We start from the raw sequence: 27,217 nt of genomic DNA, 5'->3' as shown, positions 1-27,217 counted from the left end.
ACTTTTTAGGGCCGAAGATTTTTCGAATAAAGCAAGGCTATAACCATACAAAAGCAAGGCTATAACCTTACAAAAGCAAGGCTATAACCTTACAAAAGTGTCAAATTCTCTGGTTGAAATTATTGCATGAAATTAAGCAGAATGGTTTTAAATGATCCAGAAACAACTATATATGCATAGAAGGGGGAAGGCAAGGCCATTTATTTGCAAAAAAAATGGAACTTTTTAGGGCCGAAGATTTTTCAAAAAAAGCAAGGCTATCACCTTAAAAAAATGTCAAATTCTCTGGTTGAAATTGTTACATGAAATTAAGCAGAATGGTTTTAAATGATCCAGAAACAACTATATATGCATAGAAAGGGGCAGGCAAGGCTTTTTATTTGTAAAAAAATGGAACTTTTTAGGACCAAAGATTTTTCAAAAAAAGCAAGGCTATCACCTTAAAAAAATGTCAAATTCTCTGGTTGAAATTGTTGCATGAAATTAGGCAGAATGGTTTTAAATGATCCAGAAACAACTATATATGCATAGAAGGGGGCAGGCAAGGCTATTTATTTGTAAAAAAATGGAACTTTTTAGGGTCGAAGATTTTTCAAAAAAAGCAAGGCTATGAAAAAGTCAGATACTCCTGTTGAAATTATTGCATCAAATGAAGCAGGAATTATTTTAAATTATCCAGAAACAGCTTTATATACATGTAGGTGGGCAGCCAAGGGGATTTAATTGTGAAATTGGAACCTTTTAGGGTTGATGATATTTCTTAAAAAAGTTTTGGCAAGAGGCTTGGAACAATGTTGGAGTCTGATGTTGAAATTCTTGCATAGGAATGATTTTAAATTTTCAATAAATAACTATATGGGCATGCAGGTGGGCAGGGAAGGGTATGCATTTGTCAAAATTAAAACCTTTTATGGATGAAGATTTTTGAAAAAAGCAGGGCTATTTGCTTAGAAAAAGGTCAGATTCTGAGGTTGAATTATTTCATGAAAATTAAGCAGGAATGATTCTAAATGATCATATAACAACATTTTATATTCATCCAGATGGGCAGGCGAGGTTATTTATTTGGCAAAATTGCAACATTTTAGAGGGGAATTTTGGGGGTAAAGGGCTACAAGTATGCAAAGAAGTGATATGCTAAGTGTCAAATATTGCACAGAAGTTACGCAGAATTTCTTCAATGTCAGATAGGTTTAAACAAATGCAGGTTTGTAGATAAAGTTTCCTTTTTGACAAAATATGACTTTTATCAATGTCCATACTTTGTTAAAAGGCAAGTTTATAGATTTGCAAAACGTCAACTGTTTGATCTATTGTTGTTCAAATATTTGCAATTCTTTATTGAGGCAGAAGTTGTTAGGTATTTCTGATTATGTATTGCTGAAGGGTGTGAAATGAGGAGGTCAGCAATGCCTACATTTATAAGGTTAAGGCCATACAGAGAACATCACTGATGAATCTCTTGAAATTTTTACATGATGTCTGCAATTATTTTATAGCACAAGTCACCTGTTATAGTAGCAACTGTTTGTATGGAGGATTTTTTCCAGTGGAATTTTCATGTCACATGGCACAAAATACAGCTGGAAAATAAAGAAAGAAGCTTCAAAAGCATGGTGAAGAGCACTTTAAATCGACAGAAATATCAAAGTTTCTTGTATGCAACAGAAGATTGTGTAGTGGCTGAGGAGCGAGGGGCAACAATATGTTCAGTTCATCAGTTCATTCATTTTAAATTCATTTCATCAGTTCATTCATTCATTTTAAATTCCACTACATACAGATACTCTAATATTAAACTACTTACAACAATTATAATAAATACATGAGACAATAAACATAAAATATAACAAAGATTTGACACCACACTAGAGGGTTTGCATGAAGGGGAATTCTTAAGGAGGAACTCTCTCAGTAGCAAAGCTAATCAAGGAGAGAGCACCCCCTTTTAAGATAATAATTTCAGAAACTGTATGTGTAAATTATGACTGTCTATAATACACTTTCAATAATTATTTTCAAAGAAGTAAGTTTTGAGCTTAGAACAAAAGACACTAAGAGATTATGGAAAAAATTCCTTTCAAGTGGAGATAAGGCCTTTTAAAAATTGAATAGCTAAGCTTGATAAACATTCTAGAGGTTGGGCTACGAAAAAGTCCAGGGTATAGGATCAACACATTGCCTTGTACCAGTCTGCAGAGTGTGGCATGTTTACACACAAGGTCTGTTCAAATCACACCAAAAATGCATATATGTTCGGTCTCACACACAAAAGAAACACTTATAAGAAATGAGGTGTCCTTCTGTCTAGGAATGAAGGAACATACCCACTGAACTTAATCATTGCTATGCAGCTGCTCTTTGATTCAATAATGGGACTTGCCTACCTGATTACTAGACATTCACTCATTTGTCCCCCCCCCCAAAAAAAAAAAAATTTACAATTTTCATGCAATAATTTTTTTTAATAAGGATGCTGCGATTGAAGAATATAAAAAACATAAGTTGAGGGCAAACATCAATTTAAGTTTCTGATTTAAGTACAATTTTTAACTATTTGGTAACAGTTTAAACCAAATCAGAATGAAAACCTGTAGAGCAAGAAAAGTTACTTAGTACAAAAATGATTATGTTACATCGAACATCCAATGGACCTTTCTTCTAACTTTTTACACCCCAACCTCCGGACTATCTAGAAATTCCAACACTATTTGCTTCTACAAATTGATTTTCACTCCTCCATTGAATGAAAAAACCGAAAAAGTCATCCTAAATCCAAAAAACGGACGAAGTGGGTGAGCTAGAAAATACTTGTTCAAAAATTCACAGCAACCAAAAGGAGTATGCAAAGTGCAAAACAAATTAAGCTATGTTTTTGTGTTTGTACAAACTGGAGGGAAATGCACAAAAATTTAGACCTCTTAACTAATTCGAGATTTTAATCTCTCTTGGAGGTGAATTACTAATAAGAGCAAATGTGATGTGCCACTTGATTCAGTGAAAAAATTCATGAATATTAGCAAGCAATAATACATTTGTTGGAGCATCAAGAGTTTTTTGGAGCTTTGGAGATCAATACTACGAAAAGAAATTCAGGTATGAACGTTCTGCAATACAGACAAAAAATGATCTGCAGGTGCCTTTCTTAGGCGATAAAATGTACATCGCTTATTGAAGTTTGCTGCGCACATTTTAACCAAAACTGAACAGGGTCTCTGCATTGCACACATTTTATCTGCCCTTGGGCGCACGAGAACTGCTAGGCTCTGCGCGCTAGGCCCATAGCCCTGCATACTGGTCCTTGCTCTTCAGATCCTCCTTCATATTCTACTCAACTACCACCGAAAACAGTTAGGCAAAAAGTATGAATATACCTGTAATTCAACAGCAAACCAGAACAACAGTTCAGCCACTAACAAAACAGCTAGGATCTAAAAGAGTGTGACAACATCCGAAAAAAAATTTGGCGCGAAGTCAGAACCATTTAAATAATCTCGTATTCATCGGAAAATGAGGCAGAGGCTAGAGTCGATAAGTTGCTAAGCAATTTCAGCTTTCCCAGAAGAAAAATAGGAAGCAACATGGCTGCATACACGGCTACTCACGAAAAATCAGTCTTACCAAAGTCATTAGATGATGCTAAGATAGCAAAGACTCAAAGGGCGACGCATACGGATATTCTAGGTAAATTCAAACCTTATGCCTTGTCAATCTTTGGTGAAATTTCAAGCTTGTTAGCATATATAGAGGAAAGAAACGGACCTGATTTCCATAACATTAATTACTGTGATTTGCTATGATTTGCATTCACTTAGATCAATTTAATGGGGAAACGTACATTTAAACTTAATCAAGAGCTATTAAGGTAACAATCGCTGAAATTTTCCGACGCAAATCAGCATAAATATTTAATATCGAAGTTCTCAATACAGCTGGTGTTTCAGGTCTTGATTAACCAACAATTCTCCATTGAACAGTTTTCAAATTTAAAACTACATATGACTTATGATGTGAAGCAAAATTAAGCTAGAAAGCTGATAGAAGCTAAAAAGTAAGTGGTTGGTGATAAAATGTCAATTGCATTTAGCAATAGGCAATAGTTGACGTAGGGCCCAGGAAGGGGAACAGTATAAGATATGTTTAGTATGTCTAGAACAAAGATCAGGGGATACCCAGAAAGCTAAGAATTTTTAAATACCTTTATTCTAGTCCCAAAATACCCACAATCTGGCAGATAATGCTGAGACACTCACAGAAAATCAAGCTAGTTGTAAATCACCCTACCCCTGTTCCCCTACCCCAGTCAGTGGTGTCATGAGAAAAGTGTAGCCTGCATTCATCCCCAGTTGCACTATAATCATCTTACCCAACATTAACATCAGGGGAAGGGAATAATATAAAGATAAACCACCCAAATCCATTTTCATTCAAAAGTCTCAGCCATTTTTTGCCAAGATTGTAGATGAAAACTATAGAACTGTAGGATATTTTCTTTATTCTGTTAATAAAATATATATTTAAATTCCTTTAATAAAAAATGGATGCAAAATTCAAAAAAGATGAATTATATCTAGGGTTTCTTTTGCTTTGTTTTAGAAATTGATATATCTGCATAACACAGACTCTGCTACTCAGATGCTTTTTTAGAAACTAGCAAGAAAGAAATATGCTGTAAGTGATAAATAGTGCTAATTCAATTGATAATTTTTTTCTAGAACTGGGTCACAAAATATTTCAAAAAAATAGCGCAAGCCAAAGAGATATTTTTAATGAAGAAATTTCGAAGTTGAGAGATGATCTTTTGAAAAAAGCTAAGGAAGAAAAGGGAGCCTTGCTATCTGAGGCAAGAGAAAAGGCACATGAAGATTTAAGGGAAGCAATGGCAGAAGCAAAAAAAGAGCAGGTATAACATGGAAACTAATTTTGATGACAAGTTTAAAAGATGTGTGCTTATCCATTTAGTGGTGTCCACATCCTGAAATAAGTAACTACTTAAAACTACATTCACGGGAAATCAAACACCAAAGATATTTCTAGGCAAACAATTTCGTTTAACTGTATTCTGTTTAACTATTTTTTCTTTAAATTTATTCGTTTAACTGCAATAACAACATAAAAATTTGAACATACATAACTGTCAGTCTCTAAAAACTATCATTTATTTGAGAATTGATCCACCGATTGTGCCAAAAATCTACGACAATGATAGTGGCAACTCCATCAAGGCAGCTTTTTGTGAACCAATTAATCCCGACATCAGGATCATTACTTTGCACTGGTGAAATCAAATTTTAGTTAGAAGGGGTCAGATGTATTTCGGAGAGACATTATCCCCTTTGTGTTACCCAGTGTTACCTTCGTCTTTTGGGCTCATATACAGTGACAACAATTTGAAGAAAACTACAGTACAATCCAGTTGTGTAACCCAAGTTGTAAACAAGGAAGCTATTTATAAACCAGTTTCAACTAAAATTGAATAGGTTACATGGTTCGAAGAAGTCTGTGACGCGTTTATGAATTTTGTTCTTCATCAAAATATTTTGCTCTTCATCTTCATTGTTTCATTGGCCTTAGGCAAATCTGAAAACTCGAAAAATCGCGGTAGAACTTTAACGGCATTTGCCCCTTCACTAGTCGAAGAAACTGGATCAGTGTCATTAGCATATTCTTCATATTTATCCTCATGATGAATAAGTGACGCAATACATCAAATTTTAAACAAAGAAAATTGTATCCGATGGAATTTGTTTAGTAGGGCCGATGGAAAAGTACGCAACCGAAAGTACGTTATAAACAGGTAGGTTGCAACCGTTATAATGGGATTATAATGTATGACCAAACTATCGCGGTAATATGTCCGACCTTTTAGAATGACTACGCAAAGTAACAAACAAGATAACTGAAAAAAGGTAACATTTCATTCGCCCAAGCATCAATCTCTCTTTTAAAGTAACGACATACTCATCTTGCAGGAGAGACTTGTTAAGGAAGAAGCCAAGCGTGTAAAAGAAGTAATGAAGCAAATAGCAAATCAACGAGTAGAACAGGAACGTAACGAGGGCGAAGAAAGACTGCGAAATGCTTTAAAAAAGAAGAAGGCAGAGTGTGACAAAGAAAAGGAAAAGGCCATTATGACTTCAAGGCAAGAAGAGCAAGACAAAGCAAAACAAATGTTAAATGACCTAACCGAACAACACAAGATAAAGGAGGAGCGATTGTACCAAGAATTCAAGAAAGAAAAACAGGTGACTGCAAAATATTTTATTGCTGAATGTAATGCGACTTACAAGGATTCAGATTTCAACAATTGTGGTAACAAAGTAACGGAGATCTTTCTAGAAAATTTGCAGGGACTGGATGGAAATTGGTTTTTCAAAGCTGGGCTTAAGTTTACTTTGCCAATGGTTTTCAAGCAAAGGGTTTAGGTTAGCTAAACAGACTTCAACATCTGCGCTACAGAAACATGCATGCCTCGAACAAATCCCCCATTCAAAGGGGCTACTATTGATTGCCTTAGTTTTAAGGCTTTAATCGCGATGTTAAATAAATAATGATGATTATGTGTTTTTCTCTGAAATATACAACATAATGTTTATCAGGTTTTTATCGATGGATAATACAAGGGGGAATTTTGCGGTTTTAGCAAAAACAATGCAAAGCAAATCATCAACCGAGGGTCTATTTAAAGTAATTTTGTTTTCTTCTTGCACTGGAAAAGGGATCTTTATTTCTTTCCTGGCGTTAACACACCTTCATGTAAACTTGAAAGTTTGCTCGTGAAAAAATCCAAAAGCTTAGTTCTGGCATGGTTCAAATAAGCTATGAATCATCATCAGGTACCATCTTCTAGCAGAAGGTGGTACTATCTTCTACCATGACCCTCCAACTATCACAAAATCTGAGTTTTGATTTGTTGTCATGGTCATAGATAAAACTAAGGCTATGAATAAGCCTAGCAAAACATATTTGTCTTCTTTAGTTCTCAATGTTAGATATTGCCTGATCGACATGAATCGTTACAGGCTGCTTTGGAACAACTCGAAGTCCAGTGGATTGAAAAGAAGAATTGGGCGGTTGAAGAAACAAGGAAAGAAGCCGAAAAGAAGGCAGATGCTGAAAAAAGCAGACTTAATTTGATCCATAACGAAGAGATCAATGAAAAACTTGATGAAATCCAACAACTAAAGAGAGAGTATGAAAAACTTCTTTTTGAGATTCAATTAGAAAAAACATCGCACGACAAAACAGCGGAAAGGCTGCACTTCGTTGCACAGTCATTCCAGAGCTTCATCGACTCTCAACCTGGCTTTGCCAAGGGCCAATCAGACTTTCTTTTGAAAGATTTCCTTACCGAATCAATAGACAAATGATTCACCAATTTTTTTTGATAATTTGTCACTTTAATTTTGTATTTAAACATTTTTGTTAGCATTGCTAGCGTAAAAGGGATGCGAAAACTGAATGCTACTTTGATCCATGAAAAACTTTTTTCTTGGAAAGACCTGATTTCAAAAGCACTCTGTTAAGCGACAAATCTCAAGGTTTTCGGTTTTGAGTAACTGTTGTTAATAATTTTTATCTACATATTCGCAATAAATGGAGCATAGAATTGGAATCTTAGTCTCAAAATTAGTCTGCGCCGAACACTTTTTGTTGTTTGGACAGGCAGCCTGCAAATTACGCCATTTTCGAATCGAGGCTTTATCTTAAAAGAGGTTACATGGCCTAGATAAACACAAAGGCCTGCAAATAATGGCTTCATGTATAGACTTTGCAAATAAAGATTACGGGACTACAGCATATACAAACGTCGTTTCTGCAGATGGCTTTGAAGTATCAAATCTTCTTGAAAAAACAAATTCAGATGCCTTCTTTCATACCCCCAGATTTTCCGAAGCTAATGACGGTAGTTTTTCAAAACATAATGGGATGACGAAGGCCAAAAATGGATTTATGGCAGATTATTTCACGAAGCCTCCAGTAGATGTTGTGATTCAGTTTCCCTGTCTTGTTGATGTGGATTCTCTCGTAATAAACTGCAAATCTGGTGAGAAAAAAGTCACTGAATTCATCGTTTCGGTTGCCAACGCAAAGCCACCAGTTCTTGGCATAGAAAAATCAAGTCTTAAAGGTCACTGCAAAAAAGTCGCACAAACAAAATTGCAAGAAACCGAAAACATTTCTCCAAGCTCAGACTCTTTTCCTCTTAGTTATGAACCAAATTTCTCTCTTGCGGAAGTCAGAAAATCGAATCTCTCCTCTTTACACTTGGTTGGAAAGTTCAATTCAAAGATAAATAGCTTTGACACCGTCATATTCAGAAATCCAAGAAGCTGCATTGGTAAAGGAAATGATTATCTTAACAGTGGGAAACCAACTTTGGTATTCTTTTCACTACCCTTTTTGCTAGCAGTTAGCCACTTGATTATAAGAGTTTTTAAAACTGAGTCATCACAGCTGTGGCTCTGAAAAATGTTGAAGTTTGGGGCAGACCTTCAAGAAGTAATACAAATATAACAAATAGTCACATAACAAAGATTTCCAAGAGAATAATGCAGAAAAACTATGCTCAAGACAGTGAACATAAAGTGGAATGTGAAAAAACTGACCTTGAATCTGATAAAAACAGCAAAAGAATAGGGTATCCTACCAAGGAGACCTTCTCTAACAGATTAAGTGATAACTCATTTTGTGCTGGTAAACAATCAGAAATTCCTGATGAATTTCTTGACCCTATTACATTTGAAATTATGCTTCTACCAATATTGTTACCATCAGGACATTCAGTGGATTTATCAACACTTGAAAGATGCACAAAGGAAGACGAGAAAAATGGTAGGATGGCAATGGATCCATTTACTGGAGTACCACTGAACCAAGAAAACAAAGCAGTGCCAAATACTGCATTGAAATATCGTCTAGACAGTTTCATGCTCAAGAAAAAATCTGAGGTGTTTCAAAGACAAACAACTGGTGTTGATATTCCTTCCTCTGATGTCACTGGAAACATCACAAATTTGAAACGAATATCAAATTATGGAATGTCTGATAAAGTTTCATTAAAGAAAGTAAGAGTTTCAAGTCTTCTAAATAGTGCTAAATCTAAATGCGAGCTTGACAGTGTGTCAGTGATATCCAAGTATCAAGGTAAAGATTCAACTGATAAAATTCAGTCTGACAAGCAACTTGCAGAGCAAGATAGCAGTATAAACAGTGAGTGTTCCATCTCCTCAAAATTTAGTGAAAAGGAACAAAGAGTTAATGGGAAACCTAGTCATGAGGAGTTGTTAAAAAACAGCCTAGAAAGTGCTTTACAAAAAGTTGTTTGGCCATATTCCTTGAAGATTGCATCAGATCAAGAAAGCAATAAAAGAGCATGGAAATGCTGCCTTTGTAGGACTACAAGTACAGAAAAACACTTTTTTAAAATACCATGTAATCATTTGGTTTGCAGAGACTGTCTTATGAAAGATCAAGCTGTCAAAAAATGTGGCCAGTGTCTTGTGGTTTTTAAAAACCATGAGGTGGCTCGTGTACACTTCACAGCATACTTTGACACATGACATCTGAAAGAATCTAAAAATATGGTATGACACAAAAAATTTAATGTATTTAATGTATCAAGGAAAAATCCAGAAATCCAATAAAAGATCAAAGAAGTCAAAGGAAAAAGCAACCAATGTTGTAATTTCTCCCATCTCTTTCATTTTAATATTAAATTAAGTAATAAAAATTGCTTACAAGGGCATTCTTTACTGTATTGAAAAACATGAGATACTGTTGAATTATGGATTTTCATACCAAAAAGATGTATATACTGAGATGTTTACAATTAGCCACTTCAGTGGACATATGTCAAAACGTCAAGTAATTTTATTCTTCTGGTAATGAATTAGTGGAAAACTGAACCTTATGAATACTAAATAATAATGTTCATCTATTATACTAACAGTAGATCACAAAATGGGCATTGTGAGATACAAAATATTCGTAATTTAAATAGTGAATACTTCATTCTGGCAATAAAAGTTTAACAAATCACTACTTTTATCTATAAACATGATCTTCAATTATTATCCCAAAATATGTATATAATTTGTTTATTTTATGAAGAATGTGTGACTGATGCCTGCCACCATTAACAAGTATATATTGCTTCATTATAATTTGGTTTTTTATCAGTCTATAAATTCTTGTTTTGAAATTTAAATTGCCTCTGTAAGTTGACATATTAATCTGGGTCCAACTACTGCTATAAAAACGTATCTGCCAAAGATAATTTAGTTCAAAATTCATACCACATAACATGCTTCACAAAAAGTCCAAAAATTCTAAATCTAAGTACAAAGGATCAGAAAAACTGAATGAATTTTGAGAAAACCATGCTCCACTACAGTAGAATCCCGTTATAACATACTCGGTTATTACGTACTTTTGGATATAACGTACTGGTGTGCTTAGTCACGGAAAAAGGTGTGCTTGGTTTTAGTCAATTTTAACATACCCTCGTTACAACGTACTTTGGATAAACAAGGATGAAAAATGTTTTGAGCCAATCAGACTGTTTGTTTACAATTTGAACCAGCCAATGGTATAGCGTCAAAGACAATAGAAATCTGGAGAGAAAATAGCATCGAATCAGCCGCAACAGTAACGCTCGCACCTCCTATACAAAGCTGTGGGGAAAAGCCGGCGCCACAAAAAGTTAACGCTGAACGCGAAAATTGTCATTATTGAAGTGCTTCATACAATTATGCATAGCAAAGGAGTATATCTAAAACTTTGCCGTCCCCATTTTTGAAATTCGGTCGTTAACCAGAGATAAGCGATGAAACGTTTAGCCCATTATTGCCCTGATTGAATCTGCTTACGTTGGTTATGGTTGGTTGTACTCCAAGAAAACGGCATCATGTCATTTTATTGAAAAACAGGTCATTTTGAAATCTTTTTACAGGTCGTTGATAAAATTTAAGCAAAAAATAAACCTTGAAAAATTGTGCACATTTTACTTGTTATTTCAAAAATTGCTTGTTTAAAAATTTGTAAAGTAAAATTTGAAACCTCTGCATGACCTGCAAAAGTTTGAATCAAACCTTCAACTGAAAAAGCTATTGAGATATAACAAGCTACATTTTTTGAGTTCTCATTATCTTATTGGAATACAACGATCAGGGTCATTATTGAGCTTATATTTTGTAAAGTGGTACATTCTCCAACTCTTTTTAATGAAACTTTGCAAAAATATTTGAATATATTGACATGCAAAGTTGGGAAACCTTGAACCTTTCACTCAACAAAGACGCTCTACATTTTACAGTAAAGAAGAATACAATTCTTGAACCCTCAAGCACTTCGTAAGTACTTCTGAGTTTTTTTCTTAAATGAATCCGTACTTAAGTCACTAAAAAAACCAGGGGATTTATTTCAGTGGAGACAGATAGCGTGGGCCGTTGCGTGCTAACGTTTTGAAGCCTTTATAACAATTCGTGTCCAGAAAATTCGTTGACAAATCGTCCTAAAAAACTTTGCCATGAGAAGAACCATCGCTTGCACCTACAAAAATACCAAAATCAGGAATAGGCATATGATTTTGGAATAAATATTTGCAACAATGCCGCTATTTTCTCAAGATATGCATTTCTTCTATACGCAACACTCTAGAACGCACTCAATGAAAGAAAGTTGACGGACTGTCTTAGGGTTAAGAACATGCAAGAAAAAGGCAGAATGAAGAAAAAAAAACCCGAGTTTGATAATTATCTCTCCGTCTTACTTTAGAATATACGACGTACATTGTAAGTAAAAAATGACCTGTTTTTCAATAAAATGACATGATGCCGTTTTCTTGGAGTACAACCAACCATAACCAATGTAAGCAGATTCAATCAGGGCAATAATGGGCTAAACGTTTCATCGCTTATCTCTGGTTAACGACCGAATTTCAAAAATGGGGACGGCAAAGTTTTAGATATACTCCTTTGCTATGCATAATTGTATGAAGCACTTCAATAATGACAATTTTCGCGTTCAGCGTTAACTTTTTGTGGCGCCGGTTTTTCCCCACAGCTTTGTATAGGAGGTGCGAGCGTTACAGTTGCGGCTGATTCGATGCTATTTTCTCTTCAGATTTCTATTGTCTTTGACGCTATACCATTGGCTGGTTCAAATTGTAAACAAACAGTCTGATTGGCTCAAAACATTTTTCATCCTTGTTCTTTGGATATAACATACTTAATACGCTGGTCCCTTGAAGTACGTTATAACCGGATTATCCTGTATTCTTTTCCTTTGTTTACAAAGCTATTACACAAAGAATGATCTCTTTTGTCACCCCAGCCTCCATTTTGCACACCAGCATGTGCCCCTCCATCCTCAGTATTTCCTATGACAAATTTTTTTGCAAAAAAGGCACTTTCATTTGCCTCAATTAATTCTTCGTACTTCCTGACAATGTCTTTTGTGTTGCATTCTCCTTGGTGATGCATTCCACTAAAGATACAAATTTCCCAATTCAAAACTTTGGTTGCCATTTTCAAAAACACTACAAAATCTGCATAACAAGTAAAAGTTTATAAAAGGCTCTAGATCTAGGGGCATCTCGTTTATTATTTCACATATGATCAATTATGAACATCGCAATACAGTAACTTGATTTGAAATAAGGTCTGCCTTTGCAGATTGTGAAAGCAGCTGCTTGAGGTCACAAAAACGGCCACAAGAACATCAAAACAAGTTGATTCATCGGTACTTTGATAAACAGCACCCAAAATCAACAACAAAGCTTAAAATGCCAAAATGCTAAACAAATGAGATACACAATGCCAAAATACCCAGGCTGAGGTTCCCAATAACTATATTTTTCAGAAAGAAATACATTATTAAAATACAGCAATGTTCTGCACAAAGAAAACAAAAAGGTTAGACAAATTTACTAAATGATATCTTAATCTTAGAGCAATGTTGCTGCCAGATAAAAATAGCCTGACTAAAAAGAGTCATTTACAAGGACAAACATAAAAAAATTTCTCTTAAAGGGGCTGACAATTATGCATATTTAAGAACCTATTTATTTTGGTCATCTTCATAGCTTTATGGCTTTGTTAGGTTTTGGGGAAAATTAATAAATACATTGCAAATAATTCTCCTAGTGAGGTTTTACCATTTGAAAATTCTTATGGAAAACATTATCTATCAGATTATCCCAGCTAAAAAATACAAATTGCTTGAAAGAAACTGGATGATTTGATATCCAAAAGTCCTAATGATTATTATTTCTAAGTGCAATTTGTTTTATTTTGCTTTTGGAGCATTATTGAGCCACAGACTTTAAGTTGAATCAGGGCTCACATTAATCTATCAAAAATATAAAGAAAAAACTTGGCAACAGAACATACCATTCCCCAATATGGAAAACTCGTGGAAGATCAATTGATAAGACTTTGAGTGGCTTCTTCAGACAAAATATACTCAGATGCATCAAGGTCCAGTCCCAATTGTAGTCATCATATGTACAAAAGATCTAGAATGTTGCACAATTCATTAGAAAATGTATGAAGATTTAAGTAGCATTGTGAATCAAGAGAAAATCTACTTAATTGTTAAATCTGTGTGAAGACTGAAGAAATGAATTAAGACTGGGGGTTTTTAAGGCTCCATATACTATGTAATTAAACCTTTGTAGAAATAAAACAAAACACCAATAGCACTCTATCACATGCCTAAAACAGTCTAGGGGTGCAAAATACCACACTTGTGCTAATTTATTTCCAGGAAGGCCTGAAGTTGAATGTGAAAAACCAAATTTTGTTATTGATGATTTTTGATGGTGCTCAATCAAGCACCTAGAAAGTGGCTCAGTTTGTTAAGTTCCTGCTTTTGGCTCCTCACAAGACCTGATGGAGAACAGAATGTCTCTAAGGTTGACATTGTTTCGTCTCAAATTTTATATCATGTAGCATTTTCTTACGAAAAAAGAAAAAAAAGAGATTTCACACCTCTGAGCATTCTTGAATCTTCCTCCATCCATCCCGATATAAAGTCATTCCCATGTTGTGATCATATGAGCGCCATACTGTCAAACTAACCTATAATTTTGAGCAACATGAAAATCACTTAGAGGTAATTTGCCACTACTCTAGCTAGATGCAGCTTGCATAAAGTTTTGATCTTGGAAAAACTCTTAACAATATACCTTAACACAGACAAAGTTTACTCTCTAAGGTTTTCCACCTGACAAATAAAATAAGAAAAATATTCATTATACCAATGAAAGGTAACAATAAGTAACAGATCCTACTAGTCAATTGACTAGTCAATTACTATTGACCAAAGGGAACAAAAAACAGGAATGATTTGTTCATCATTTGTCAAAAATCTAGCCAACCTTACAATGAAGATAAACTCATGCTCATAATAAAGCAAGAAGACTCTTAGGACAGAACAAACTTGATCACAAGCAGCATGACAGAAACTTCTTCAAATTAAAAATATGAAGCATAATCTGGGATACACATTTGAGTTGATGTAATATGAGTGGATGCCAAATATGTATCATTTGTATGCTAATATTTGTAATCATTTAATTGCTTATACATGTTGCTTTAATAAAGCATATATCGTGCAATTGTGTTATGGTGATAAATCATTCTCCAGCCTGGATGTTATTGCTTTGCTCTTAATTTTATGCCTTCGCATTAGCCACAATAAAATCTAATCTATCAAATAAAGATGTGTGAGGAAGTGTTTTAACACTGCCTTAAATTCTTTCCAAGTCAGTTCTTGGACCCAATCTATGTAATCTATTAACAATCTTAACTTTTTGTAGTTAGGGGAACAATCCTGCTATTTTTTATGCAGCTGCATTTTCCTTCAAGCAAGGTGAAAAGAATAACTTTTTTCTCCACACTAAAAAGGGTGTAAGCTTTCAATTAATCAAAAGGAATTTTTACTGAGTATTTTATTCAAAAGGTCATTTTAGTAACTAAACATTGCTTTACTGGTGTGGCCCAAAAAAGATTACTCATTTCAACATGCAATGACGCTCTTTGTGAGGTGCTCTTTGTGAAGGGGCCTGTGATACAAAATTCTTCAAGATACACTAGAATGCAAATTTCAGGGGTATTTGGTCTTACCTGATTTTTGCTGAGGGAAAAATAGTTTTCCACTTTCACATACATTCCAAGATTCAGAACTTCGCAACTACCATGGCATCTTCCATCACTAATTAATAAATGCTTGGCTTTAACAGAAGTATTTGCCTTTTAATAGTTTTATAATCATGCAATGCTGGCATACCAAATAAGATAATATTTATAATAGTTTTAAAAATTTAATGGTGTTCTTTTAGATAATATGGTCAACAATTTTCACTTCTAAAATAAATAATGATGTCATCATTAGCCACTTTAAAGTAAAACATGGGTATTGGAAAACAGAAAATTGAAAACAGGCCACTCCACATTGATATAGGAAATACTGAAAAATGCTCAAGTCTATATCATCACAAGAATCTAAAATAATCAGTAACATGCAATCAAATCTATATTCCAACAAAGAACGCAGTAAACTGCTGGATATCCATTTCTACCTAATCTTCCTTGCATAACTTGACTAATAGGTTTATTAATATCAAACAGGGAGATAGTATCAGCTCTCAAATTCAAAATCTATGAATACTTCAGAAAAGAGATAAGTTATAAGTTGCCTTACTCACTTCCCTAAAACCAAGTAGTTACAGGGCTTTCACGTTCAGAAACTGACATGCGTGACAAAAATTTTACGTGATTAGTGTGGGGCACGCGGTTCAAATTTATTCGATAACACAAAATAATGAAGTTTTTTTAAACTGGAATGCTTTATTCAATTTGAACAAAATAATTGTTTGCTAAAAATGTTCAGGTTCTGCCTCAGAGAGGCCAAGTGTCTCAAACTCTTCATCAATTTCTGACTCATAGCTCACATAGTGCATGTAGCTGTTAAGAATCTGTACATGTAGATGTTAAGAAACTCTGCATCTGTTCCTATCTCATTCAGCTTCTACTCAAGCTTTTAAGGCCCTGCTTACATGAAGTGGGCTTGCCCACTTGAGTTATCTGGTTAACTTTGGGTAATTTCGCGATCAGAAAAGAAATCAAATTGATAACTGATGTTCATAATTATTGAAAAAAAATGAAAAAAAAAACGTTTACAAATCTGAGTGGGATCGATCAGGTTTTTGTGTAAACACTTGCAAGAACCACCACACCTGTCGAAACCAGCCCACTTAGATGGGTTAGCCCAAATCATGTCAACAAACTCTCAGTTGATCTTGAAATTGCAAGAGGTACTCCGATTGGCAACAGCATACTAGTCTCAAAAAGAAGTTGCCGTTTCGAGAAGGAGTTTATCAAGGGATTGGTCAATTTCAGCAATGGATCACAGAATTGTTAGCATCCAGAAATTGCTCTCTATAAGAGAAATATTTATCACTGGGAGCCTGATTTATTGCTTCCAAATGAAACATTGAGTGCATGCCTGCTTACTCGGGTGCTATCGTACGCCCCCACTGAAAGCCCTGTAGTTGGATAAAAACTATCAAGAAATTTTAAAAATTTAATCCTAACCTTTGCTTTATTTTATGGAGCAATGTCAGTGAGTGGAAGAAGTCTGGCGCAACAAAGTGGTCCTCCTCAAGAAACACAACTGGCCCGTCAGCATCTTTTGTTGCTGACAGCTTGTCAAAAACAGCATTTGCCTACATAAAAAATCAACAAAATAAGGCTGCAGCTAGGTGTTAACAAGCTGGGTATAGAATGCAAACATTCAATATTTTGTTTATATGATATATGAATGCACCCAAGGACCAAGGAGCATATTACAGATTGATGGGGCTAAAACGTTTTTGGGAAAGGGGACTAAACATGCTGAAAAACCAAGAGAAAGGCAATTTTTGTATGGTTTTAAGTACATTTTGAAAATTACTTGGGGGAGGGGCTAAGGCTCCCTCATCCCCCTGTGGTCCCTGTATGCACCAAGGCCAAGTTGTTAGTGCCCTGCCTACCAGACACTACCTTACATTTGGATCTCATATGGGAACCATTTGCACCTTTAACTTATAAAGTAACAGAGAATGGCCAAGAGATTAATTATTTCTTAGCCTAGTTCATCCTATTTCAAAAAAGTTTATTATGGCTGACAATATATAAAAATTAAACCAGATTCAGCTTGAAAAGGACCTGAATATGTATGCTGCAAAATTGCTAAAAGTGCAATTTTAATATTTGTTATACCCTTTAAAGCCACTTGCTACAGTCACTATTTCAAGAGCGACAAACTATATCAATTTAAGATGTCATTTGCAGGATGCAACATAATTTCCAACTTGGATTTTTAATGGTTTAAGAACTAAAAACACACGATATCATGATAATTCAAAATTTTTTGAAAAACATTCCTACCTTCCACCACCAGTGATGCTTTGTCATGGTAAATTTAGCTTCTCTGTAATGACCATACTTGTCAGGATATTCAGCGTTGTTACATTTCTTAGCTCTGGCCCTGAACGAGTAAAATAAAACAATTACCCAACTGGGGTTTCTGAGCTAAACAAATATTTGTTAATAATTATTCCATGGAACAACTTTACCAGGTCTTTTTGTTTTATATGGGCAATCTCCCTTGCCAGCACTCCGAAAGCGCTCTGACCTGGCTAATGACTACCCTTACAAAAATGTTTATGGCTATGTAAAGTAAAAACATGAGGGATGAAGCAAAAGTACTTCATGGCAAATGGAGGTCTGCTCAGCTGATAAGCTGGTCCAGTCTGTAATGAAACAACTCTGGTTTTACTGTTGGCTTGGTGCAGCTTTATTTCTTTAGCTTTTTTACAATCTCAGCATGATGGAACCAAAATAATAAGGTACCACAGTTTGACACCCACTTCGGCCTTACAACAATGTACATTTCCAAGAATTCAACAGCCAAGGTGTAGCAATTTTTTATTCTTTACAAAACATTATCTTCTTTTCCTTTCTTTTAAATCAGAAACTCAATTAGGAATGAACTACAATGAAAATAAGAACAGATGAAAAATACAAATAAGGTCTACAAAATATCTAAAATTATACTTACTCATCTCTAGAAATGTCTCTTGGGCAATCATTTGGATCTGTTCCAGGATATTTATCAGTATGTAATTGCTCAGCAAATGGAAAAAAAACATGGAGAACCTAAAATGTAAGTCTTTATCTTGATGAAGCTGTAATGTGGCACTTTGCTAAGTTTTCATTGCAGAAAATGCTGTGAATATGTATCTAAAGTAATTTTGAAATTTATTACACTTTTTTTAATATAAATTTGAGGAAACTGGTGTGGTGTTCTTAGTGATATCGTGCTTGTGTATAATATATTAATCTGTGTGGGCTGCATGCAAACTTAACCGAATAGCGTGCAAACACATTTCTTTTATAACTACAAGGATTTACTTGCAATTTCAAATTTCTGCCTGGTAAACTGATCTGTTCTAAAGTAAATGCTCTCCAGACTGACTCAAACCCTGTGTTTTCCTGCTTCACTGATTTGTTTGACCTCTGAGCAATAAAAAAAACCTTTAAGGAGCATTTATCATATAGATATTAAAAAAAAATAATATTGATTGAAGAGCGCAATCAGACTGAAGAGTTTGCAAAGTGTAAGGCAGCAATGTTTTTTCTACTTAGACCAATCTGCAGAGTATGGTGGATGCACCTGTGAGATCAGTCTACCTCTGCTACAAAAATTTAAAATCGCACACAGAATGTCCAAAGAGTTTTTTATGCCATACATGTAGTGGCACAGGGTGAGTTGTTGAAGTGGGTATGCAACTTGCGGTGAGGTCAAGCTTTTTAATGCATCTAGTACTCTTGTTTCAACCTTGTTCTTAAAAGTGCTGATGTTGAGAATTTATGCTATTAGTCCCCAGAATAAATTACTGATGGTATTGGTCTGGCCTATAGCATGTAGATAAATTTATAAAACATAAGCTCAAATAAATAACTGCATTAGAGAAAGTGTACTCTTTTATAATCTACCTGTCTCCCCTGTCATGTTCAAATAAGAGTGCAATCTTTGGGCTAAGAAACAATCCCAGATCTTCTATAAATGATTAAATGTTTATGAATATATGAATATTTGGTAAACAATATCTGGACTAAACAGGTACTCTGTCAAGGCACACCCCTGTACCATCCCTATTTGAGTGCCCTTCCCTCCGGTCTTCGTACTCAGGTCGGAATGATGAAAACAGCATGTATATATATAGATAATTCCATCTTTGGCTCCTCTACAATATACACAATGCACTTGTTCAAATCCACTTCAAAAGCAACGAGATACATCTAGGGTATAGGGTGTCCTGACTTAGCTTGCATGACTTAGCTTACAGAACAAGAGAACACAAGGCAAGCTGAGATCAGTGGCTTCCCTTTTAAAGCTCAATCCTAAACTCTGTCAGTCAAAAATAGCAATGATCTTCAATTAGCAAGATAGATTATTGGTTAATACAGCAATCCACTTTATTTTTTAGCAAAATCTTAAATCTAAAAAGGGAAAATACAACTGTTTTTCATCAGAGAATGCAATCAGAATTTTGCATGCCTGGAAACAAGAAGCTCTGCAAACAAAGGTTTATTGCCAGCGTCCACCAATTTCAATATAAAGTAACTTTAGAAACAGGGGTAGGGAGTTTAATGAATAGCTTCAGAGTAAAAACTAAGGTGGATCTATAAGCTCTAATGGGTGGACCAAGGGTGTGACATGGTGAATTTTCAATTAATCTTCAAAGCAACAGTTTCCTTTTTAAAAAAGATGGTTCTAAAGTAAATATAGACCAAATTTTACAGGGCATGCAGCACATTACTAGATGCCTTGACACTACATCACTGCCATGAATGATGGGTAAAAGATGGTTTTGCATCTGGATAAAATTACTATATCTGCAGAAGATCTTTGATAGCAACTATACTCTGCAGGCTGGCATTACTCTGAGCAGCTACCATTTAAACCTACATAACATCTGCAGTTGTAGCACCCTGGCGCAATTCACTGTTGGCTATATAACAGCTGCATTGGCTCATTGATTCCAGCACAACTTTAAATCTAGAGAGCAACTAACATATACCTGACAGAATTTTATCTTCTTGACAGCATCCATTATTGAGTCAGAATACCAATCAGAACTTATAATTAGCAAAATGTTTTCAACACCTTTGGCTTTCTCTAGCGATGATAATAAATGTACCAGGTATTCCAGTCGTTTGTGAACTTGAACAACAACTATAATACCATTTCTGGGTCTATTTGGAAATTCATCTCTGTTAAATATTATCTGTCTTTCATTCATATCCTCTGCGAACTTTTTCAGCTTATGTACAGGGTAACTGTTGTCTTTATCAATCGAATGTGATGGATTTGTTTCATCAATTATTTCTAAATATGACTTTTTCATTACACGAGTTTGGTCTTTGGATTTTTGTGAGTGGTGTTTCGAGTTCTCGACCGCTTTTAAGTCTTCATTTGAAACTTCAATATCCCTGACAGGATTTGATTTGTCTTCTTCTAAAGCTTCTTTCAAAATCTTATCGCCTCCAGATCCGGATGAGGAAGACGACGAGCTTTGTGTATTTTCACCAAGCGTCAAAGAGCCGGGCTCGTCCAGAATTGCTGAAGGCGCGAACATAAAGTTCGACCGAAGCAAGAAAATTATAGAGCACACTATTAAACAAAGTACTAACAATATACGAAATTTGAAGACCTTGTGAAGGCGAGACGTAGAAATCCCACAGCACAACATCGTTTGATTAAAAATAAACCAGCACGAATCATTTAGGCAACAACAGTGATTTCCTATTTAAAGGCCTAAATACGACGATATTCACGTTTGCGGTTCGTACAACTTTCCTTTTTGCCTTATGCAAACAGCGTATCTTCAATCGATCTTTTAAACAGCAGCTTGTTTGATGGAAGTAGTAAATTAATATAGTGGATGGCAGGTATATCTTCTGACAAGCAAACAATACACAAAAGTTTCTGTAAACAGAAACATGTTCAAAGTTTCAGCCTGCCAACATCCCACCGCATTCCCGCCTGCGCAATAACCAAAGCCGCATTGCAGATTGCTGCTTTTCTGGAACACAGCTGCCTTCAAATTGAGGCTAGGAATATGGGCCATCAGAGTTGGTACACTCAGAGATGGGGAACAGTGGTTTCCGTGAAAGAAAAGTGCACAATCACAAACGAAGGTGAAGGGAAGGTTTCAGGCAACAGATACGCACGCTTTCAGATTTTTTGCTTGGCAAGAAAAAATTCAATCTATTTATAAGCCTGGAGAAGTTTTGTCTTAATGTCAATCGATTTTTCATCTGAAATGTTCGAATTTGTTTGGAAATTTATATCCTTACAATTTTCCAAAAATTGCATCTATTTTCAGCCATAGTAATAGAACCAAATGTTTGAGAAAAAGACTTGAACCTTTCCCATGATGTTGAGCAAACGAATAAATTATTTCGTCGACATCTATTTTGTTTTTGAACAGTGACGTTAGTTAATGATGATTGTTCATTCTTTGCTGTCTTACATTGTTTCACAATGATTAACAGTGATTTTGTGTTATACATTTAATTGTTCTTACTACTACTACTAAGACGTCACACGCAGTTAATACTGCACGACGCGTCTCACAATGCCACGCCAGTTCTCTCTATCCTGTGTCCGTTCAGATGATCTATGCTTTTATGCTTTTGTGCGCAGTAAAACAACGCAAAATGCCGTTGGGGGAAAGTCAGCGGCGGTTTTAGGGACTGCGGGGCCCGGGGCCAAAAACATCTGCGGGGCCCGGGGCCAAAAACATCTGCGGGGCCTGGGGCCAAAAACATCTGCGGGGCCTGGGGCCAAAAACATCTGCGGGGCCCTTGTTCTTTACAATTTCTATCTTTTTTCTTAGGTATGGGGCTCCTTTTAGCCCCAATAAAAACTCCCATGACTAGGTTTTGCTTACGTCAAGGCAGTTTCAAGTTCATCACATCACAAAGATAACTTTGCCAAAGCATAACCCCTCCTTCAACATTTTCTTGTCAAATTTAGACGAAATACAAAATAGGTCCTACCAATAGTTCGGGGCTATGGCCCGAAATGAGCCCTGGAGAAACATTAGGAACCGAGTGCAGAATAGCCCTCATTTTTTAATATTCTTGTTTGCAATAAGTGGACGCTTCAAAACCAGTTCGAATAATGTGTTTTTGAAGGTCTTGGAGCTAAATCTCGTAAGCCTCCTAAACTTTGACGATTCTTCTAGATTTAAATGTGCTAGGCTTATGCACCACGTGATCAATAACAATCACAAACCAATCACAAGCAACAATTTCCCGATCCAAAATCATGAGCGAACACTCGTGCAGCCAACATTGCTGAATTTGCCCCAAAAAAACAAATTATAAAGAAAGATAATCTGCTATCTTTTTTAGAGGAGATTTGGTTTAACGGTCTTTGTGGATTAACTTATGCTATAGAAATATGATCCATTTGAACTTTAAAAATTTAAGTTTTTCTAAGTATGGAAGCCATCTAAGTCATTAACATGCCATCACAATTAGCCTGAGGACTAAAATTTGCCACAACTGATATATATAGCACTGATGATGAATCAACTAGGGATGGAATACAAACATTGGTGAGTAAAAAATTTCTATTTCTGTCTTTCAGTCAATAAAACATACCTCTGTTTGAGCTCTTTGTTTATGATACTTTGAAAGTCAAAGACAGCCAGAAAAAATACGGTCTTTCTCTATAAGTTTTACATTAATTTCCAATCCAATCAAAATATATCTAAGTAACGACAAAACATAAAAAAAGCGGTTGCGTGGTATATATTTGGTTAGAATCCATATATACAATTTATGATTAAAGCGAACTACATATATTCATCTTGGAGAGTTTCCGTATGTTGCTTCTTTAAAGATGAAGCAGTTGCTTCTTTAGAGATTTCGTATGTTATTCCTAACACGATTTATTTCGTATCACATCTTTATTTTAACGATATATTCCACGCGAATATCCCTCTCTGAGAGAAAACAATAAATAGATTTCGTCTATTATTTAGTTTTGTTCGTGTTTTGGACCTTTACTTAGGGTATACTACACGACCCTGTACTTGGTCCCATCCAGTCACATCTTATCCCATTTCTGACCATACAAATCTTGCTTTCGGAAAGGCAGCCGAGGCTGTTGGCCTCCCTGTGCCATGAACAGCTTCTATGATCTTGATGACATGATTCACCAGTGCACTCCACAATGCGACATTGGCAGTATATCAGGTATCTGTACAACGCGATACCATACTTCTGGGCCAGCGTTAACTCGTGCCATTTCGAGTTCCAGTTGCAATGGTTCATGTACAGGATTGTCCCAAAGCTGAACCCTGTCAGAACGTAGTTGTGTCCTTCCTCGAGGCTCATTCGCTGAGGCGAGGCAACCATAATTATCACCCTTGAGTACTTGGTGGCATTTACAGATCTGGAGCCTTTGTACACCTTGCGTAGCTCAACCTGCATATACTGTGGTTTACGGTAGGATGGCTTGGAATCTTTCTTTTGGTTAGCTGGTTGCCAGTTGTTGCTTATAATTCTGGCTTTTATTACTGCAATAAAAAGAATTTATCAAGTTCTAACGAAAGAAAAGTTTTCTTAATAAGAGAGAATAAATAATTGTTCTAATACGTTGTTCTAGCATGTATTAATAATCACATGAATATATATATCTAAAAACATAACAAATCGAAATTTTTTAAAAAGAATTCGACTAAGAAAAACATTTTTAATAAAGGCTTTGCGTGGTTGTCTTGAAAGTGATTTTCTGTCTCAAATGCTATATAGTAAAATCTCTATATATCAGACAACGTTACTGTCCGTCGTAAGAGGGTACCTTTCATATGGAGGTAACAAATTTTGGACAACATAAATTGTTCCTTGCTTGCTTGTTAATCAAAGTGTCGTGTGTTCATGAAAATATAACGTGCTACCTCAGCCAAGGGAGTTCTAACCAAAATTTGAACTGTGGTCTGTTGCGGCAAGCTCTAAAATTGACCTATGAACTGCGCTTTGAATCACGTGGACTCAGTACGCACTGCTAAATTTAAATCGCCACGAATCGTTTGAGAATGCCAAAGGCAAAGCTAGCTCGGGACGTCGATAGTTATCGTGCTCAAGGGGGGTTTCCATGTCCCATTTGATGACAAAGTAAGTGAGCAAATCTTTATTAGTCTACAAGTTTAAACAATCGTCAACGAATGTTTTTGAACGAAATGATTTTCAAAGGGGTGTGGCAATCCTCATGAAACCCTCCTAACTATGACTCTAGGCAAAACCAAAAAAAATGCCTTTGACGAATTTCTGAGTCCTTTAATGAATTTTGATTTTCATGAGAGTGAAAGGGTTTCAGCAAAGCACTTCCGAAGGAGTGGAATGATATTTATACTTCACTAGACCTGGAGTCACCTGAGCTTAAAAAACTTGAGGGTTCAGTGAAAGTTCTAAGGGCCTAGATAGCTTGGCAAAAAAGTAAACTTAAATTTCAGTTCATATTCTCACGAAAAGCAGCAGGTGAGCAACAAACAAGCAAATCTGCGGCCTAAAATCTTACAAAATTTTAGCAACTTTGAGGTGCAAAATCTCAGAATGTCTTTCAAAGTCTTAGAAAAATTAAGCAACTTTGCGGACAGGGTGCTGTTTAGTGCATGCAAATTATTCTTGTTGCTGATGGCCGAAAGACCCCATCCACCTTCCCAAACGTTTATATATGATTCAACCATTCCTTCCCAGATTAATAATTTTTATATCTACTGAGGAGAGAAAGTTTAAGATAAAGGTTTAACTGAGAAAATATTATGAAAACAATTTGAATAATAGGAAGGAAATTTCTTAGAGATAAAAGATCTTCCAAATATTCATTAATTGCTCTGACTTGATTCAGTCCTAATTCTGCTCGTCTCTATACCCTGACAAGAATACAAAGGCTTACGGTTTGTAATACAAAAGGATGCAAAAGAATGCCACACAGGAAACATTTAAGTACTTTGGCTATCCAGAATTTCACAGCATATTCAAGTGATGGCTTAGTCACATCAGTACATTTTTGGCGCGGAACCAAATGAAAGATGGGTCTATTGGAAGGCGATGTCATTTCCTTTCTTTTGACACCCCTTAATACCCGCAAGATTTTCATTTCAATTGAAGGAGACGAAAGTATTTTCAAGTGCAATGTCGAATAATCTTATCATTTTCTAGGTTAAGTGCCTGCAAATATCTAAAGATCTGGATTTCGCATTAAGTTCGCCAGATTCAAAAACCGCAGAAGCAATTTGACTTTTCGAAACAAATTAAGATTTGATATTTGCACCCCGCAACACTCTTAGCCTTTACAAAAGAAAATTACTTCAATGAGAATAATATAATAAAATTGATCAGCAGCTCCAAAAAAATGATTTAAATATGACTAACCATTGTCTTTCTTGAATAGAAATGTGACTCTTAATTCATTTTTAACTTAAGAAGAACAAAATTGGTATAGAAAGCCATTTTTAATTCTGGCTACAAATTCACGCAACCACTGATGTTTACGTAATAAACTTGTTAAATGGAAAACACATTTTGCGAAAAATAAGAAAATTCTTACCGAAATCAGCTCTACAAACAGCCGTCTGGGGATGCTCTTCCACACAAAGACTGGCAGACCCGAAATCTGTAACAATGTTCAGGACGAAAATCGTCATTGTAATGAGTAGATCGTTTGACATTGCCATTGCTTCGTCAACTCTTGCTTGTCTTCACTATCAGGATATCTCTGGAGAGAACTCTCGATGATCGTTTCTTTTCTGAATCTTCTGGAATCTGATGCTCTGAACAAGTAGCAGCATTTTTATACCCTCTGACTCCAGGGTCAAACAATAGGATGCGGTTGTTAGGTGTAAACAATATAAACTAGTCATACACAGTTATATACATCAACTTCATTGTTTTTGATTCTATATTGTCTGGGCTGCCCTCCCACCCATGCACGGAATTTGTTTACCAGTTGCATACATTTCTCTCACCGAGAAGCCATGTCTTGCAATTGATTGACGTCAAATGGAGAGAGGAGGCTTTCTGCGGTTATATCATAAACCCGTATATGGTCATGTTGAAAAATGCGACCAATGAGATTTGATTTTGTGTCTATTTGCTTTTAGATAATTTGGGCATATCTTGATTGTGGTATGAAGCAAGGGTGCTCAACCTGCACGTGAATTGTGTGGCCGAGGATCAGGAAATCTTCTTCTGAGCCGAAATCTTCTTTGTGCTGCAACTGGAAACGAACTAGAAATTGTGGAAATTGCGTGCAGCTCGAGTTTCGAAGACGATGTGGTTTGATAAATTTATTGCTTGAAGAAATCGCGTGCAGGTTACCAAAAGAACTTGATGGTATTTAACCCACCAACAGAAAAAGGGGAACACCGGATTTAAATTCGAAGCTTTGCAAAAAACGAAAATTTTTACTCGAGTTCTAAAGAACACTAATCTTAAATAAAATCATAATGCTATATAAACCAGACAGGAATCTCATTTACAGTGCAAAACATTACAGACAATTTAACTCAATTGGTAAACGGGGGCATACTCTATTCAAAGTTTACTCTTTTACATAGTTTAGTCCAAAGGGTATAATTGTAAGGTCAAACTTCTAAGAGTTGCAAGGCTCAATCTTATCACAATTTTCATTTGTTTAAGTGCGTTTTAATCGAAATGTTACTTCATAACAAGCAAGACTATTACGTGTGCGTACACTGCATAACGTTATGTTATACATTGTTTTAGATTTTGATTTTCCTATTCGTCATTTCACAACTCTTGCCAGGGAAAAGGTGCCAAGACCCAGTTGTATATTAATGGACATAAATGAGGTATAAATATTCAAATATGTCACAATTTAGTCTGCACTATTAGGATCTTTGACCCTCCATGATGTGCAAGTTGGATTATAAAATTCTAAATTACTGCCTTTCTCTTTTTTGGGCGTAAGAATGATGAAGCCTACACATTAATATTTCTATTAATACATCAATTTTCTTAATGTTTGTCGTCCCCCAGCCAACTCTGCTGAAGCCTCAAAAAATGCTGAGCTCCGGCAAGTCTTATGACTTGGACTCAAAGTTACTGCTCTAGACGATCCAACT

General features: G+C 35.6%; 4 protein-coding genes across 4 annotated transcripts; 2 read left to right on the top strand and 2 right to left on the bottom strand.

The window, feature by feature from the left end:
* The first annotated feature begins 3,548 nt into the window (after positions 1 to 3,548).
* LOC135696150 (uncharacterized) lies at positions 3,549 to 7,494 on the top strand. Its single transcript, XM_065215434.2, has 4 exons — positions 3,549 to 3,684; positions 4,716 to 4,903; positions 5,973 to 6,245; positions 7,023 to 7,494. Exons 1-4 carry the CDS (start codon positions 3,582 to 3,584, stop codon positions 7,368 to 7,370), a joined length of 912 nt encoding a protein of 303 aa, XP_065071506.2. The 5' UTR covers positions 3,549 to 3,581; the 3' UTR covers positions 7,371 to 7,494.
* Positions 7,495 to 7,597: 103 nt separating this feature from the next.
* Positions 7,598 to 9,563, top strand: LOC135696147 (RING finger protein 37-like). Its single transcript, XM_065215430.2, is given in 2 exon segments — positions 7,598 to 8,458; positions 8,461 to 9,563. Coding segments are annotated over 2 exon segments (1,809 nt in total). The 5' UTR covers positions 7,598 to 7,752.
* Positions 9,564 to 9,682: 119 nt separating this feature from the next.
* On the bottom strand, positions 9,683 to 21,298 carry LOC135696148 (alpha-1,6-mannosyl-glycoprotein 2-beta-N-acetylglucosaminyltransferase). The gene is made up of 9 exons (XM_065215431.2): positions 20,135 to 21,298; positions 18,109 to 18,206; positions 17,436 to 17,535; positions 16,602 to 16,732; positions 15,132 to 15,219; positions 13,995 to 14,084; positions 13,395 to 13,519; positions 12,224 to 12,489; positions 9,683 to 10,528 (listed from the first exon to the last, which is right to left on the bottom strand). The coding sequence occupies exons 1-8, from the start codon at positions 20,804 to 20,806 to the stop codon at positions 12,258 to 12,260; spliced, it is 1,536 nt and encodes a 511-aa protein (XP_065071503.2). The 5' UTR covers positions 20,807 to 21,298; the 3' UTR covers positions 9,683 to 10,528; positions 12,224 to 12,257.
* Positions 21,299 to 22,790: 1,492 nt separating this feature from the next.
* LOC148958540 (metalloproteinase inhibitor 3-like) lies at positions 22,791 to 27,011 on the bottom strand. The gene is made up of 2 exons (XM_089112324.1): positions 25,681 to 27,011; positions 22,791 to 23,647 (listed from the first exon to the last, which is right to left on the bottom strand). Exons 1-2 carry the CDS (start codon positions 25,805 to 25,807, stop codon positions 23,136 to 23,138), a joined length of 639 nt encoding a protein of 212 aa, XP_088968450.1. The 5' UTR covers positions 25,808 to 27,011; the 3' UTR covers positions 22,791 to 23,135.
* Positions 27,012 to 27,217: the final 206 nt, after the last annotated feature.

The sequence above is a fragment of the Rhopilema esculentum genome, chromosome 14 (genome assembly GCF_057945365.1).
Source record: "Rhopilema esculentum isolate cy_ngs chromosome 14, ASM5794536v1, whole genome shotgun sequence".
Classification (NCBI taxonomy): Eukaryota; Metazoa; Cnidaria; class Scyphozoa; order Rhizostomeae; family Rhizostomatidae; genus Rhopilema; species Rhopilema esculentum.
Note: the sequence above shows the minus strand (reverse complement) of the source record. Positions and strands in the feature narration are given on the sequence as shown.